This window comes from Rattus rattus, chromosome 12, assembly GCF_011064425.1.
Source record: "Rattus rattus isolate New Zealand chromosome 12, Rrattus_CSIRO_v1, whole genome shotgun sequence".
Lineage (NCBI taxonomy): Eukaryota > Metazoa > Chordata > Mammalia > Rodentia > Muridae > Rattus > Rattus rattus.
Window position 1 is genome coordinate 75,349,929 of NC_046165.1, and position 17,371 is coordinate 75,367,299.

The 17,371-nt window shown below is 40.7% G+C and overlaps 1 protein-coding gene across 8 annotated transcripts in view; it reads right to left on the bottom strand.

Annotated features, from left to right (window-relative positions):
• Ktn1 (kinectin 1) overlaps positions 1–16,000 on the bottom strand; it is a 64,638-nt gene extending 48,638 nt beyond the window's left edge. For all 8 annotated transcript variants that reach the window (XM_032918259.1, XM_032918256.1, XM_032918257.1 and 5 more), the window contains exons 1-6: positions 15,435–16,000; positions 11,563–11,700; positions 9,155–9,331; positions 5,719–5,849; positions 1,925–2,041; positions 30–170 (exon numbers count right to left, since the gene is read on the bottom strand). In XM_032918259.1, coding sequence (XP_032774150.1) covers positions 30–170; positions 1,925–2,041; positions 5,719–5,849; positions 9,155–9,331; positions 11,563–11,700; positions 15,435–15,957 — 1,227 coding nt within the window. In that variant the 5' untranslated portion in view covers positions 15,958–16,000. The remainder of the gene's footprint in view (positions 1–29; positions 171–1,924; positions 2,042–5,718; positions 5,850–9,154; positions 9,332–11,562; positions 11,701–15,434) is intronic.
• Between the last annotated feature and the right edge of the window lie 1,371 nt (positions 16,001–17,371).

Consider the following 17,371-nt stretch of genomic DNA (forward strand, 5'->3'; position numbering starts at 1 on the left):
CCTCTCACTCTCCAAGACTCCGAACACACCTTCATCTGCATCTGCTGAGTTTCTTGGTAACTGACATGCATTTTATTTTGAAATATGTTATGTTCCTTTTCCAGAGTTCCAATCCGTTCTTTCATCCTTGCCATAACCACGCTGCTTCTTTCCTTCTCTGTCATCATTTCCTAGAATAGTAACCCAGGAAAGAAGTATATGAAGACCGAGCTATGACTCCAAAGCAGACAACGTTCCAACAGGAGCGCAGCAGGAATGCTCGTCAGGGCTTTGTACAAAGCAAAGTCAAAGGGTAAAGCGAAGAAGCCGAGAGCTCCCGCAGACCCTGCTCTCCACACGGTGTCTCATTTACAAACACTGACCAGACTGTTTCTATCTTAAATACGCTTTTCAATTCAATCATTATAAAGGCTGTGAGCCTAAAATAAATCCTACATGCTAATGCGATTATAAGAAAAAACATTTTAAGCCAAAACAGTGATTATTTCTTACTCTTCTTTTGAATTCAGTGAAAAGACCAGAGGAGGTGTTAGAATAGGAACCAAAGACAGGCCTGTCTTTTAGAGGAAGAGACACAGTATGTCTACAGCAGAGAAGAAGTTCAGAAATGGCTAAGTTAGAAAGCAAAGCTTTATCTTTCTAATTCAAATCTTAAAAGATACAAACTCCTGGAATAAATACTATCCAAGCAAGCAATTTTGGTTACCTGATGGTATGAATACATCCCTGCTTTAAGAAACGTAACAAAACTGAAGTTTTTACATAATTTATGAAATTATTTATATACTTACATTTCATATTTTATATGTACATTTGAAAGCTGTTATACTGGTATACAAGACACTGAACAGTTAATTTTAAAGAGTTATACTAAATGTATTTTTACAGAAGTGCCATACTAAAGCCACTTACGTTGGCAACCATCTACAATCCCAGCATTGGAGGTACAGTTAGGGGGTCATTCTCAGCTGTAGCCAGCTTTAGACCAGCCTGGGAAACCTAAGACTCTACCAAAACTACAGGAAAAAGCACCGCACTTCATTTAACTCCATATAAACTATGGTTAAACAGTGAATCTTATTTTGAGATAGTCAGATTTACTTTTTCTGCAGCTACTTAACTTAGTTACCAAGTACACACATCCCCAGCATGCAGCACAGTGATACGTGGGTTGAAGCAACCAAGAGCCACTGAAGGGTATGCTCACAGCAAAACATCAAAAGGTGACTTAACCTATCGTTTTAAACTTCAAAAAACAGCATTAAATGATGTTCACATCAAAATATATTAAAGTTAATTACAAGGAAGCAGCTTATAGCTTATCTGTGCTTGCACCGACTTTTCTTACTAGTCAAGCTCACAGAAGACTTACACTGAGAGCCACGCATCCCTGGGGGTACTGATGAGATCACACACACACTTGTCTACATGACTCTACTAACAGGGGAAACACATCCTCTCCAGAGTTCCACGTCTATTCTCCCAGCTGACACAGATATTTTTACAAAGGTTTGTTTGGGGTTAGATTTTTACCCCTCAGACTAAAATGTCTAAGGTTTAAAAGAAGCAGAATTTAAAATTATAAATATTCATTATAAAACTTTTCAAACATAATGAAAGCTTCACATGAGTCACATAATTGGACGCTATGCTTCTCAGAAGAACAGATCCACATCGCATCCATTTAAAACAAATTCTTGTTTTCTGAGTACAATGGTTTTGCTATTCTGGTTAGAATACTAAATATTTTTACTTTTTGTTATATCATGAATGATTACAAGTCTTTCATATGAAAATCCTAAAAGAAAGTTTTTATTCTATATAAACTTATTCTATAAAAAAGTTAAACTAGGGTGCACGGTGCTTAAGCCTGTCACTGCTCCTGCCTCAGGAAGCGCGTCCCCGAACCTAAGACTGTCTTCACCTGCGTCAACTGCTTACAGCGCTCCTTCGTGGCAGCAGCATCTTCCTTCGTGGCAGTGAGCAGCCTCTCCTTCTCCTGAAGCTGATGCAGAAGGCCACTCAATTCTCCTTTATTCGACTACAATTGAGAAATCAGGACGCAATGAGAACGTTAAAATGACTCACTGAACTGTGAGCATGAAACAGCTACTATAAAGAGCCCGTGGGTCAACAGGAAGTGCCACGTCTAAGATAAGATGACGGCCACCGCTAGTCAAATAGCATCAGCTAAGGCGCTCTACAGTAAACATTCTAAATCAGTAGGGTACACAGCAGCGACTTTACAAAGTAGTATAGCATTAACACTTAAAAGCCCAAAAGTCAAAATGTCCCCCTTACTTTTCCAAAGGATTAAGAGACTGAAATCACATGACCTCTCACCAAGAAGCAGGTATGTGTAATCTCAAAGCACAGGACAGGGAAAGCCAATAGTGGCAATCAAACATGGTGCTCAACAACTGTCACAGCACACGAGTGCCACCAGTGCCAGTTCTGTAAGGTCAGCAAGCACGATTCCCAAATGAACAAACAAAACACAACCACAACGCCCCATTTGCCGTGAGAAACAAATGCAGTTTCAGGCAAGAACTTCGTTAGAAGACAGACAGTCTTACAGGCTGTATGAAGGAAGGTAAAGACACTGCATCAGCCTTACTGTACTAAGAACACAGAAGCAGGGCTTGGGGGAGGGAGGCCCAAATGGAACAGAGGCCTCACTGCCTGAACAGCCAGCCCAGAATGACACTGGACAGATTCACCACTACCCACCCCACACAAAGACTGCAGGGAAGGCTCAGAAGAGCGAGGCTCCGTGCTGGCTCCGTCAGGACAACTCCCTGCCCCTCCCCCCATCCTCTGTGTATGGCAGCATTTCTATGTGCCCTACAACTCCTGCGACTCCTGCTGCCTCCATACTCTGTGGGTTCAAGGTGGCCCAGGCCTTGGCTGTCCCACTATCCCTCTTTAAACTTTTTGGCCACAGTTGTGTTTGAGTTTTCAAAAAGTCTCATAAAAACTTTACTTCCCAGGTTTTGTCAGATTAAAATCCTGAATTCTTGACTTTAGACTTGAATGACAGTTTAGTGAGGTTAACATTATTCCCTTTCCTTCAATTATTTGTTTACTGTTCTCCACATAAACAGAGCCTGAACTTCACATTCTTGTCATACAGTTTGATCAAACTGTGCTCTCACAATACAAGCAGTGTTGCTCTGCTGGCTCTCTCCCCGCTGCCTCACGGCGGTTAGAGGGACTGAACTCTACACACTGCAGCGCACACAGCGCACCTCTGCAGTCATCCTTGTCAAGTGAATTACTACATTTTCTATAATGTCCCTGAAAGACCTGAAATTCCTGTGCCAGGCAAACATTAGCTCCCCTTCACCTGTCTTTATTACCTTTTACACCTTAGTCCTTTAAAAGAATAGAATGTCTAAGGGAAGAAAGAGTTAATTTTACTCATTTACTTAATGCCACTGTGTCCTTTTCTGCTTGGTTACAACTAGACCATTAGACAATGTTACTTTTATTTCCACTTGGAGTTTCACCAGCCCTAAATCAAATGCTACCCTAATACCTACTTAACTTTTTCCTAGGCCCTACCTTAACTAAAAAGCAGTCCTCAAGGCTTCCCAAGTGCCTCCATCTCTAACTGTCCCCGAGAGTCAACAGCAGCATCCTCAGTAAGAACATGGGTGCTTACAACAGATGTTTCAATCTGAAGGACAACAGCTAGGTATAGAATTACCTCAAGCCACTCCTGTGCTACAAACTTTTCCAAAACACCACAGTAACTAAATACTCTTTAGAGACACTCACCTACCTACACTAAAGTGAATCAAAGAACAAACTCCAATCAAGAACGCCAGGAAACTAGGCAGTGGGCACACACCTTCAATCCCAGCACTCAGGCAGAGGCAAGCGAGTTCTGTGACTGAGGCCAGCTTGGTCTACAGATTGAGTTCCCATACAGCCAGGGCTACACGGAGAAACCCTGTCTCAAAAAAGCAATTTAAAACGCAGCAAAAACACCAAGAAAGTTCATTGCAACAGAGCAATCTAAGTTATAGCTAAAGTTAAAGGCATCTGCTGATTGCCTTAAAAACCTCACTTTTACAACCACAGTCTAGCGAGCATACAGCAATGTAAAATGTCAGACTTGCTGACCATACTGTTAACATGCTCAGACGTATGGACAGGCTTTGAGTGCTGTGACAAGAAAAAGTCCATAGTTTCTGACAAAACAACTCTAAAATAATTAGTTATCAAGTAAGGCACACTTGATACTGGCAAAGAGGTGAAAGAGGAGACTTGTGCTAGAAGAACCAGAAAAGAGCAAGTTTTAGTAAAATGCAGTGAAGGTTAAGAAAGATGTCACTAAACAAAGCTACAAAGGGAAAAATACTGAAGAGAATTCTAGGCTCCATGCAGAGAAAAGCACTAACGGTCCTAACAGTGAGTGGATAACTGATCTATATCTCGATGATCACCTCCCAGGCACAGAAAGCCGATGAGTAGGCTAAGGAAAACCCACACCAGAGGCCTACAGGGACAGGTGATAACCAGATAAAACCCAACTGTGCTATCACACACCTTAGTAGGTACAAGAGGACAGCATGTACAAATGTGTGCACCATAACTGAAAATACAGAAATTGAGCCAGCCATCTACACCGACTGACTACCAGATACCCGGCCATTGAGCCAGCCATCTACACTGACTGACTACCAGATACCTGACCGTCTCTCACACAAGCTAGCACTTACGAAGTTGGCCCTTGTCTCTATGACAAAGGACATGCAACGGGAATGTAGTAAACCTGAACCGTAAAAACATTAGCTGCATGGGATTCATTTTTGAGGCTATTTATTTTACAGGCTTTTGATTTTGTTGGTTTTGGGGTTTGGGTGGGTTTTTTTTATTTTTGTCAGACATGGCAGAGGGGAGTTATCCATAAAGAGTGATAGGGATGGGGTCGGGGTGGTCAACCTAAGATACTATTTCTCAGGATAGCCATCAACCTTGGGTTTTTTGAGGCAGGGTTTCTTTGTTCTGAAGCTCACTAATTCAGCTGGGCTGGCTAGCTAGCAGACTAGTGAGTACCACAAATCCTCCCTAGGGCTCTTCTGCCTCTATCTCCCCAGCACTGAGACTACAGGCGCATGTCATCGCACCCAGTGTTTTACATGAGTGTCTGGAGATCAGAAACAAGAGGACTAACCACTAAATGATGGTGGCAAGCCATGTACCCAGTGGCCAGTTCTAGGGATCAAAATCAGACTCTTGGGTTTGTGTATCAAGAACTGTATGGACTAAAGTTATCTCCCCAGCCAAAAACCATGTATCCTTGCAAAGAACATTACACACAAAGAGAAACTCTAACCCTAAACAAAAGGTCCTAGGGCCCTTCCAATGTGCAAGTTTCAATTACAAAGTCTGCACTACCTGCTGTGTACCTAGAAATCATCTGCTGTTCCTTCATCTAGACTGTCAGCTAAAGCAAAGCACGCTCCAACTCAGTCAGGAGCCAATGACTGCAGAACTCATTCTGCCCACCTTGAACAATTGGCAGCAGATGACTCAAAGAATGCTTGTCTAAACGAGTTCATAAATTAGCATAAATATATATGAAGTAATTTCTAAAGCATTCCAGAACATTTAGATGTGGGTATAAGGGTATGAAGAACAGGAATGTAAATGAACTACTTCAGCGTGCCTCACTTGGTAAACTTCTAGAAACTGGTCACAACTGCTTACCTTCTTCAAAGCCTCTCTTATCACTCCAGACTTTTCCTTCAGCAGGTCTACAACACAGAGAGCCTCATCTTCAGAAAACATCATCGTCTTCAAGGACAGAAGGAAATTTTTAAATTTCACTTCGGCATTTTCTTAATTGTAAACAAAAGGAGGGCAAAGTTAGCATTAGAGACACAAGCAATAATTTGAACAAACGTAAACATAAAAAAAAAAAAAATCCCTGACCCATAAAGTCAATAAGCACAAGAAAACAGACTTTAAGTCAAGTAACAATAGCTACTTTAGTCAAGAGAAAAAAAAATAATGCTTATTGTCTATACCATGGAAAAATTACATTAGCTAAAAGTTTTCCAGGCAGCAGGATACTAAACTACTACTACACTCTTATGGTTTATTCTTTTGACTTGTTTGTTTGGAAGCGGAGTACACATGTCAGATGATAACTTGTCTGAGATGGTTCGCTCCTGCCATGAGTGCCAAGACTTGAACCCACGTCACCCAGCTTGGCACCAAGCACCCTCACCCCTACAGCATCTCACTAGTCCTCGAAGCATTTAGAAGATGCTGCACCTGCACCAGGTGTAGTCATGATATCCTCAGCTAACTTTATTATCCTGACTGAGTAAACAAACTCCACACATGAGAAGTCAGTCTCGGGGAACTATAACAACACACCAGGCTTCCAAACAGATCGAACTCATGAAGCAGTTGTGATGTTAAACACTGTATACATGGGGTTGGGGATTTAGCTCAGTGGTAGAGCACTTGCCTAGCAAGCGCAAGGCCCTGGGTTCGGTCCCCAGCTCCGGGAAAAAAAAACAAAAAAACAAAAAAACACTGTATTCATAACACATCTCTTAGTTCCCTACTCTCATCCTCTAGGGATCCCTAGAGAAACTCCCTTTCTTCAAGAACTTCTCCCACACCCAAAGCAGCCAGCCTAAGCCTTTTTTACATGTCAGCGGCACTACATGTTTTAAAAGATAATCTTGGGCACATGGAGAATGAAAACTCTGCCTTTTCTACTCAGTTCTTTAAGATACTTTAGGCTCATTGGTGTTTGTCTGCATGAGTATCTGTGTGAGATAGCAGAGGCCTTAGAACCAGAGCCACGGACAGCTGGGAATGACCTGGTAGGGGCTGGGAAATGAACTTGGATCCTCTAAAAGAACAGCCCATGCTCGTAGAGAATGAGTCATCTCTGTAACCCCTTACTCATGTTGACATAAACTTAAAATTGCTCTTCAATATACATAACGACAGTATCTCTTTATGTAGCCCCAGTTAGTATTGAGCTTAGAGCTCTTTCTCACGATCCAGAGTGTTACAAGTACAGGAATGTGCCCAGCTAAAACAGTCTATCATAGGGGCTATGGATCACTAGTTAAAAGCACTGGCTACTCTTCCAAAGGACCAAGGTTCAATTCCCAATACCCACATGCAGGCTCAAGGTCATCTGTAACTCCAGTTACTGGAGATCACATACCCTCTTTCTGGCAATTACAAATGTCTACATCACAGTCTATCACTGAAAGAAGTCAGGAGAAAAGCTGCTTACTGGCTTTGTCCCTATGGTTGTTCAGCCTTTCCTTTTTTGGTTTTTTTTGTTTGTTTGTTTTTTGTTTTTTAAAGATGTATTATATAGAAGTACACTGTAGCACTGTAGCTGTCTTCAGACACACCAGAGAGGGCATCAGATCCCATTACAGATGGTCGTGAGCCACCATGTGGTTGCTGGGAATTGAACTCAGGACCTCTGGAAGAGCAGTCAGTGCTCTTAACCACTGAGCCATCTCTCTAGCCCTCAGCCTGCTTTCTTAAATAACACAGCATTATTTGGCCAGGATGTTGCTGCCCACAGAAGGCTGGGCCTGCCTGCCTCTATCTCAGGAAGGCTCCCCATAAGCCAACTGAGACTAGCCTAGCGGCAGTGTCTCTACAGGACACATCAACTCCTCTGCTCTTATGAAACACTAGTTTAAGAACAGAAAATGATGAATGGTATTTTCCTATTTCCATCCCTCAGCAAGTAGGCACCAAAATAGTTTATCTTGTGACTGTATTCTTAGAATGTCTGGTTTTTGTAAATGCTGTTTCAGTTGTCTACGTTAGGTTTCGGGGGCAGAAAGGGGTTGTTTTTGGTTTTTTTGGTTTAAGATTATGACAAAACTTTCAATCATTTCTGAATGTACTTTTATTATTTTGTACTACATATTTATATGAAACAACATTTTCAGCTCAGAAGACTTTAAAAAATCAAAATTATCAACCAACTCAGAAAAAGATAAGGATGTTCCGTAATACCAAATACTTAACATTTAATTCTTTGGTTTTTTTTAAAGATTTATTTATTTATTATATATGAGTACACTGTAGCTGTCTTCAGACACACCAGAGGAGGGCATCAGATCCCATTACAGATGGTTGTAAGCCACCATGTGGTTGCTGGGATTTGAACTCAGGACCTCTGGAAGAGTGGACCACTCAATCACTCTTAGAGCAGACTCTTAGACCACTGAACCATCTCTCCAGCCAACATTTAGTTCTTTAAGTAAAAATAAACAAGCCTGGGCTGAAGAAATGGTTCAGCAATTAAGAGCAGTGGCTCCTCTATGAGAGGATCAGGGTTCAGTTCCTAGCAACATCATAGCAGTTCACAATTGTCTGTTAACTCCAGAGGATCTGAAATCCTCACCCAGACACACATGTAGACAAAACATCAAAGCACATAAAATTAAAACTAAATAAATCATTAAAAAAATTTAAAAAATAAACAAGCCCACTCATCTCATTAGGATAAAAATTTTCTTGTAACTTTTAACTAACAAATGGTAAAATTATATGCACACCAAAGAATTGTTTTGAAACAAATTCCTTTATTAAAAATGTTTTCTGGTCATACCAATTTTATAAACCTAGGATTGCATAAAAATTTCTCAAGCACGGGCTGGAGAGATGGCTCAGTGGTTAAGAGCACTGACTGCTCTTCCAGAGGTCCTGAGTTCAATTCCCAGCAACCACATGGTGGCTCACAACCATCTATAATGAGATCTGATGCCCTCTTCTGGTGTGTCTGAAGACAGCTTCAGTGTACTTATATATAATAAATAAATAAATAAATCTTTAAAAAAAATTCCTCGGGGGGTGGGGGATTTAGCTCAGGGGTAGAGGGCTTGCCTAGGAAGCGCAAGGCCCTGGGTTCGGCCCCCAGCTCCAAAAAAAAAAACCAAAAAAAAAAAAAAAAAAAAAAATTCCTCGAGCAAAATATGGTCAAGTGTTTAAAAGTTAAGAAGCCCTGGACTAGAGAACTACATAAGTCTTTTACCTCAAGGATTTTCGTTGATTTTTCCAATACATTGATCTTATGAGAAAATGTACATCAGGCCAAGACTCAATATTTTATAACAATGCAGATCAGGAACATTTTGCAAACTACCTTTGTCAGTGTCAATCTTCAGCTTTTTTGTTCCCGATTTCTGGATTCCTTCTACTTGGTCAGGTTTAATCATATCCGTAACTCCTCTCTTATCCGTCATGAGACTTGAGTCAGCATTATCCACCGAAGGGACAGAAGCAGTGGCATGAGTGAGGGGCTCGTCCCCCAAGACTGCAACTTAAGAACATAATTACTGAGTTGTTAAAACAAAGTAATTAAACAATATACAGGCACACTTACATTTAATTACAAATGCAGTGAGCCTAAAATTTCTTATTAGCTCAATTTAGTTTCAAGTTCCCACTTCACATTTAACATGATTTCTAAAGTATCAGCTTAATATTCTGAAATCATTTAAGTCATCTTAAATGGGTAGGGCATCGTCTCTAACAGTAACTGTTAAGAATTCTACCTAAGTCTTGTAAATCTTTCTGAGGTTGTCTTCTGTTCTGAGAAGAAATGTCACTGTGCACCCCAGGATGACCTGAACACGGGATCATCATGCCTCAGCCTTCAAAAAGATGAACTGTGATGCAACACCAAGCCATGTCTCTGTCTGAACAGAAGCAAACCTCGTAAGTGGCACTGGACTCACTATGCGACCAGGGTGACTCTAAATTCTGACGACCCAGGCGCACACCTCCATGTCTGTTTCGGGAGTGCTGGGATTAAACCCACAGCTTCCTGTGCACTTTGCAGCATTTTAAATTCAGTTTCTTTCTATGCTAACTACAAATTCTGTCATTTTTGCTCGCAATAGTTTCTCCTGCCAACAAACAATGCCTTTAATTTCTACAGCACAGTTTAGGATGCTTAGCAAGAACACAGGCAGGGCTGGATGTGGTGGGACACGCTGTTAATCTCAGCACTCAGGAGGCACAGACAGATGGACCTCTAAGTTTGAGGCCAGCTTGGTCTACAGAGTAAGTTCAGGAAAACCAAGGTTATACTGTCCCTGTCTTCAAGAAAAGAAAAAACATGGAGGGAACCCTACAGGTTTTGCTCCCAGTTTTGTGTTTTCTCCCAATGTGAGAAACTCTGCTAAGAATCTGAACAAAGAAATACGTTGTTTGGAGTTAACAGGTGTCTATACTGAGATGGAAACCTTACTACATTCCTTTGCAATCATCCTTTCAGACATGAGCATGCAGCCCAGTGGTAAAGCATTTACCTAGCATGCAAGAGGCCCTGGCTTTGATCTTATGAAGCCTTTCCCATAAGGAGTTTTATATTAATAAACCCTATGTCTTCTTAAAGTTGGTGACATTTAATTGTATCAAATATATGCAGATAATACCGTCTCATGACTTGTCTGATACATCATAATTTTAATGTAAACAAAATGTCATCATTTCTCTTTCCAAATTTAGTTTTCTAGCCACTGGGTGATATGACAGCCCAGCACTATTTGTAAAAACATTGCTGTCTAATCTCCATCAACTTATAATCAAGCTTTCCCTGGAAAATTCTGAAATATATCAGACTGTTTTGTCACTTTTAACTGGATGCCTGCCATCAACACATGCAAATGTTATATAGGGAAAAATAAGAAATGCAGGGTAATGCAGATCTAACATATGTGAATTATTTTCAATTGATATTCTAAAAGCATGACTATTACATGCATTCTCTCATTTTTAAAAAGTAACTTAAAAGTAGAAGCACAACTATAAAGAGGAGGAAAGAGACCAGGGGACAAGGACAGACTTTAGACATTGGGAAGGATAACCAAAGGGACAGAGAGATGTCTAGACAGATGTCTACATATAGGTATATGGAACGTCACAGTGAACATGTCACGTTAAGGCCATCCCTGGTCTGGCGATGCAGTTCAGTTGGGAGGGTGCTCATCTGGCAGGCGAAAAGCCCTGGGTTCAAACCTCAGCACCGCACCAAATCTGAACCATCAAGGCTTGGTGACTCACACCTGTACAGAGCACTGGGGAGCCAGAGGCAGGACAATCACAAGTTCAAAGTCATCCTCAAATACAGGGTGAGTTAGAAGACAGCCCGAGCACCATAAGACAAAACACCAAAATAAATCACTTTTAAATAAAAACTATTAGTGTGTCCAAATAACAGGTTAGTAATTGTAATAAAAAATAAATGTCTGAAAAAATGTAAGTGTAAATATTTGGGGAATACTTGAATTCTATATAGCTTATACAAGCTTATTTTTCAAAACTATAAATATTTACAACTATTCTAGCCTTTTAAAATTACAGATTTAAACACAGCACATCTATCAGAGCAACGCAACTGTAGGGTCGCAGAGAATTCTAGCCGTGCATTAGCATCCCAGGTCACAGTGCACACAAGGGAGAAGTGAAGGAGCACGTGGGGTTCCAGAGCTGCTGGCCACTCGCCCTATAATCAGCATTCAGAAAACACATGGCTACACAGCTCACCGCTTTCTGTCCTTTGCTTCTTTGACAAGCCTTTCTTCTTTCCTGGTCCGCCTTCTTGTTTAGTTTCTTGATGGAAAAGTAATCCGTCTTGCTTTTGTGAGGGTGCCATCACCATTTCCACCTTTTTATCTTGTTCATCTTTATGAAATATAAGTGGGGGAGGTCATCACAGCAAACAATGAGCACACCAGAAAAGAAATTAATAATTTCTAAAATGCTTTGCCACAAAATGTTTAGTCTTATATTTAATCTGTCACTACAAACATCTCATCCCAGCTTTCTTTCTTACTCTACAGTACCAAATCTATAATGTACGTGGCCCTGTTCTCTCCTTTCAGAGCCCTTCCCAGCCCACAGTATGGTTACCTATTGTTTTTAAAGATAAAAGCCTTCCCTACTGGTGCAATTCCCACATTCCAGATCCACTCCTTTCTACAGACCACCAATTGCAGCCTATTTTTATCTTGCCCACCCCAATAAAGGATTAACTCAAAATTGGCCCAAATTTTACTGCAATAAAAAACTTTTTTCCAACTGGGCATGACAGCACTGGAGGCAGGGGCAGGCGACTTCTGTGAATACAAGGCCATCATGGTCTAGAAGGCAAGTTCCCGGCCAGTCTGGGCTCCAATGGGAAAACAGTCTCAAAAGAACAATGGTGACAAGAGAACACCTGGCTTCCATGCCCCCTTACACTCCTCTGGAGTTTCCTTTGTGGGCTGCTTTTCCTTACACCAGGTGCTGGCATTAATGAAGGTGGTTATTCTAAGGTTGTTTTTATGAGGAATTTAGAAATGGCCATAATTTAACAGGGAAGAATTAGCTAGATTGATTTGTACGCCCATGATCTCATTTGGTAACTAAGCTAAAGTCATATCTTTACTTTGGTATAGAACTTATTTGTTACGAAATCTTTAAAGTACAAGGCTTAGACCCAGTCCTGGTAACTACGATTATAAACTGTTTTTAGATGATTAGCAATTCAAGAGCCAGATAGCAAACTCATGGTTCTGAGTAATTAGAAGGGTGTTTTTGAGATAGTTCAAAGCCTAACAGTTAAGAAACGCTTTGTGTAGATAGATAATAGAAGTCCACAGAATATGACACTTGTGGACATTTCTTTATTAAAGATGACTGACTAGAGACCTGTCTGCTCCCGACAGCACCCCTTCTTGGATTCTAAGAAAAAAGTGAACTTCAATGGAGTTGCTCCAACTGTGGCGAGACAGCCACTGGGCAAGAATTGCCGCAATTCATCTACAGACAAATACTGTCCAGAAAGGGACACATTATGCAGAATGGCCGACTAAATGATCTTTGCCAGAATTATCAGCCGTTCAAAATTCTGCATTACAAAGTCTGTCAGATGATCCTGGGCCAGAAGGCTGAAGACTGATGCACGGACGTTTTGAGGAGTGAGGGACTGTCAGGTGATCAGCGGTCCCTATAAATTGGCTGAGTTTTAGAAGCTATGTTTTGTGCTTCTCGCTTCTCATAATTTCAGGTATTATTAGTCAATCTCAGATTTCTGACAGAGTTGAAGACTAATTTAGTCTCATAGCCTACCCAAGCTAATTAACTTTGAGAAAACAGTCATTTAGATGATTTTCAAATGGTAACAGTTGTGCACAGCTTACATTTGAGAGAAAAGGTTTTTTGTTTTTTTTTAAACAGAAAGGATGATGTGTAAGATGATGTCATTATGCAGCAAGGCAGGCCCAAGATAAGGGGAAGCCTATGGCTGGATGAGAAGGAAGGGTAGGCAGAGAAAACATCTAGGAAGGAGGGAGGAGAGGAGAGACTCAACATGGAGTCTACGGAGGAAGATGGTGCAGATTTAGGTGAACTAGATTGGTTTTATCTTGTCTAGGTGGGCGGTTTATATCTTTATCAATTGGCGGTGAATTTACTGTGTGATGAATTGTGGCTTGATGTAAATCTAACTGCTGAATCACAGTCCCTTGGGAGTCAACCTCCCACATGGCTATGAGGCTGGTCCTGCCATCTTAACTTGTGCACCTCTCTGCCTTCTTCCTCTTCACACTACCACACTCTGCCCTGATTAACTCTGGGACACTGGCTAAACAGCCTTTCTGCCTCCATGGAAATGCCCCATGGAATCTGGTCTCATAAATTCTCCCCAAGAACTCTTTCTAAGATGAAAATCTAATCAGAGGCTGGAGAGATGGCTCAGTAGGCATGAGCACTTTTTGCCCTCGCAGAGAACCTGGGTTCTGTTCCCAGGCTCACAATCAGTCACAAACTGTAACTCCAGTTCCAGGAAACCTGACACCCTCTTCTAGCTCTGAGTGGTATACAAACAGACATGTAGCCAAATATTCATATTCATAGACACATAAAGTAAAGATAAATCCTTAATATATATAATTTGTAAAATAAAAATACATATATTATACATAAAAATCAAATGCAAGCATCACCATTCCTCTACAGTATACCAGATAGATAGATAGGTAGGTAGATAGGTAGACAGACAGACAGACAGGACAGACCGATGAGCCTGACTGTATTAACCTGACTAAAATCTCCAATAGTAACTAATCTAAGTCCCATTTCCTACAGTGGCTCACACAAACCATCATGACCTTTTCATCTTTGTCCACTACACTCTTAATACTCTGGAGTATTAAGACTTAACACACCTCCCCTGGGCCCTACCGAGTAGCTTTCTGTCCACACAGGGTGAGACCAGTATTTACTTAGTAAAGCGTCTCAGCCCTAAAGACAGCTCAGCACAGCCTCCTCTGTAAACCCTTCATCCACAAATTCCATCATGCTTTGGCTTCTGCATTTATATTACTTCTTCCATTTTATCACGAGCCACACGTTCTCCTTCCTAGCACATGCAGTGTTCACTATTACTTCTCTGGAAGCATATGCAGTCATAGCTGCAAGCAAGCCTTCTAGGTCCAATGTTATCCTTAACACGGTAAATAAGGAGACACAGGCCCTTCATACAATGCCCACTCTCTGCAGCTCTACATAGCACTTGTCATTTCTCAGAAACTTCCCACTGTACACTTGTCCTCCAACATCCATGAGGGAAAGGGGTTCTAGAAAGTACAAGAGCCTGAGACTGCTCAACTCCCTTACAGAAAATGACACTGTATCAATATAACCCACTTACTTCTCCTGTATGCTTTAAACACCTCTAGATTAAATTTAATGTATGTAAATAGTTGTACTGTACTGTATACAAAATGACAATTTTAACTGTCCATATTGAAAACATTCTTTCATATACTTTCAGACACAATTATTTTTCAAGTATTTTCTCTCCAATATTTACATATACATATGTGTATGTACCTATATACATGGGTGCATACACACACACACACACACACACACACACACACACACACACATATATACATGTACAACTAGCCAGCACTTTACCAAGCTTTAAAATTAATGCCTGATACTGCATGCTCCAAGTGACCTCTGAAGTCCTGAGACCCAGATCAGGTGACCTTTTTCTACGATCATGACCTGTTATGCTAAGTTTCTACAGCTGCTATCTCATCTCAGAAGGCCCAGTGCTTCCAGACGTGTAAATGTTTGAAAACTGAATCAAAAGTAAGGAACAATGTTTCACCCTTTCAACTCCTATCACAGTGATTACGAAGTGTTTATTAATATGTCACTGTCATTAACCACAAGCCCTTAAGCTACCAATGTCAGGTTTATAAAATTCCAGCAAATCTTTTATATAGTTATAGATGAAATTTAAAGTGTTTCTTTCTGGTAATTTTTATCAGCAATTCAGGCTAATGAAAGCAAACAGTGAGGTGAACAATCTGTCAGAGTCACTACATATAATCATGCAATGAGTTAAAAAGATCATATACCGCTTCCATTTTTAGACTTCTTCTGCCCTGCTTTCTTCTTCAAGGCAGCTGCTTCGGGGGGTGGGGCCGGCTGTTCTGTAACTAGGACGGGTTCTACTTTTTTGCCTGGAATCTTTGATGCATCACTTTCTTTGATGATATGTTCTTCGAGTGAAGGTTTTTGTTTCTTTTCCTTCTTCTTTCGTTCCCTGACACTGCTGGAAGTTTCTGCCACACTCAATGGAGCAGGTACAAACTGTTCTTCCTCAACAGGTGAGGCATCAGATAATTTAAAATCCTGAGGCACATGCTCAGAATCAGATTCATGAAGGGTCCCATTCTGGATTTCTTTCTTTTTATTCTTCTTCTTTTCTGCCTTCTTTTTATCTGCTTTCGTAGAAATCAACTTTTGTTCTCTTTTTTGTTTTGCAAGAACGTCATCATATAATGTTTCTTTCATGAAAAGCCAGAAGAAAAGGAAAATGACAGTAATAACTACTGAAGGGATAAGGACAACGAAATACGTGGACTCGTGCAGCTCCATAGTCTCCTCTTAATATGAACGTAGGCAGAATCTATGTAGGGGAGGCAACAAAGACAAACAGTCAATTCTATAAATAAATAAGTTGCTAGCACCCTGCTCTAACACCCTGCTCTAGCACTTCAAATCTAATCCTATCTTACTCATAACACAAAACAAGTTAGCTGTTAAAACATGGCTGTCACCTACACCTGAACTATACTATACCAGGTAAACGGGTAGTTAGTGACAAGTGCAGCATATCCTTCCCTTCTTACAAACATGACGAGACCCTAAAAGGGGGAGGGGGCCTTCTCCACTACCCACCCTTTTTTTTGGCAGGTAAGAGGTGAAACATAGTCATGATAAGTACTGCTAGGAGCTGAACCCAGAACATCCCATCGTGCTCTACCATAGACCACCTACAACTCAGTTTTGGTGCTTGGTTTTTTTTGTTTTGTTTTTTTTTTTTTTTTAAAGATTTCTTTATTTTATGTATGTGAGTACACTGTCACTCTCTTCAGACACACCAAAAGAGGGACTCAGATCCCATTACAGATGGTTGTTAAGCCACCATGTGGTTGCTGGGAATTGAACTTAGGACCTCTGGAAGAGCAGCCAGTGCTCTTAACTGCTGAGCCATCTCTCCAGCCCCCTGGTGCTTGTTTTAATACTTAGTTCCCCCTTTAAGTATATAGTGCTAATATATACTACTTACTACATGTGAAAATAAAGATGTATTAGCAATTACCAACACACTTTTGTCATTAAAAGTTACAAACTTTTAGATTCAGTGGTGGTGTACACCTTTAATCCCAGCACTTAGGAGGCAGAGGCAGAGGCAGGTGGAGCTGAGTTCAAGGCCAGCCTGGTCTACACTGTAAGTTCCAAGATAGCCAAGGCTTCACAGAGAAACCCTGTCTCAAAAATAAAATAAAATGTGCCACCCTTTTAGAGGTGGTTAACACAACTGCTAGCAGCTTTATTCCTTCCTTGAATAAGCAGCCTGAAAAAAAATGTAATGGGATACAGCAAGAATATGGAAATAAGTTTAAAAAAAAAAAAACCCACTATGATTTGACACAGCGTTTGACATTACAACACGAAATAGACGCTTTTCATAAATCCTGATGCTCACGCATGAGGCGACTCACACGCACTGTTATCTGTCTTCTACAAGGCTCTGCCTCAGCAGCAGCCCCCAAAATCTACAATCTGTGGTGACCCAGTGGCTGCTGGAAGGTACAGTCTGATTACCTGGCGGCAGCTGCCTCAAATACCACATGCCTCAAGTCCAGAGTGTCTACAAAAGTTAAAGGAAAAGTGATCTGGGAGTTGAGATTAAAAAAATATATATATGTGTGTGTATATATATTATATGTGTATATATACATATATTTTTATATATATATACACACGTATATTCTACATAGCAGTT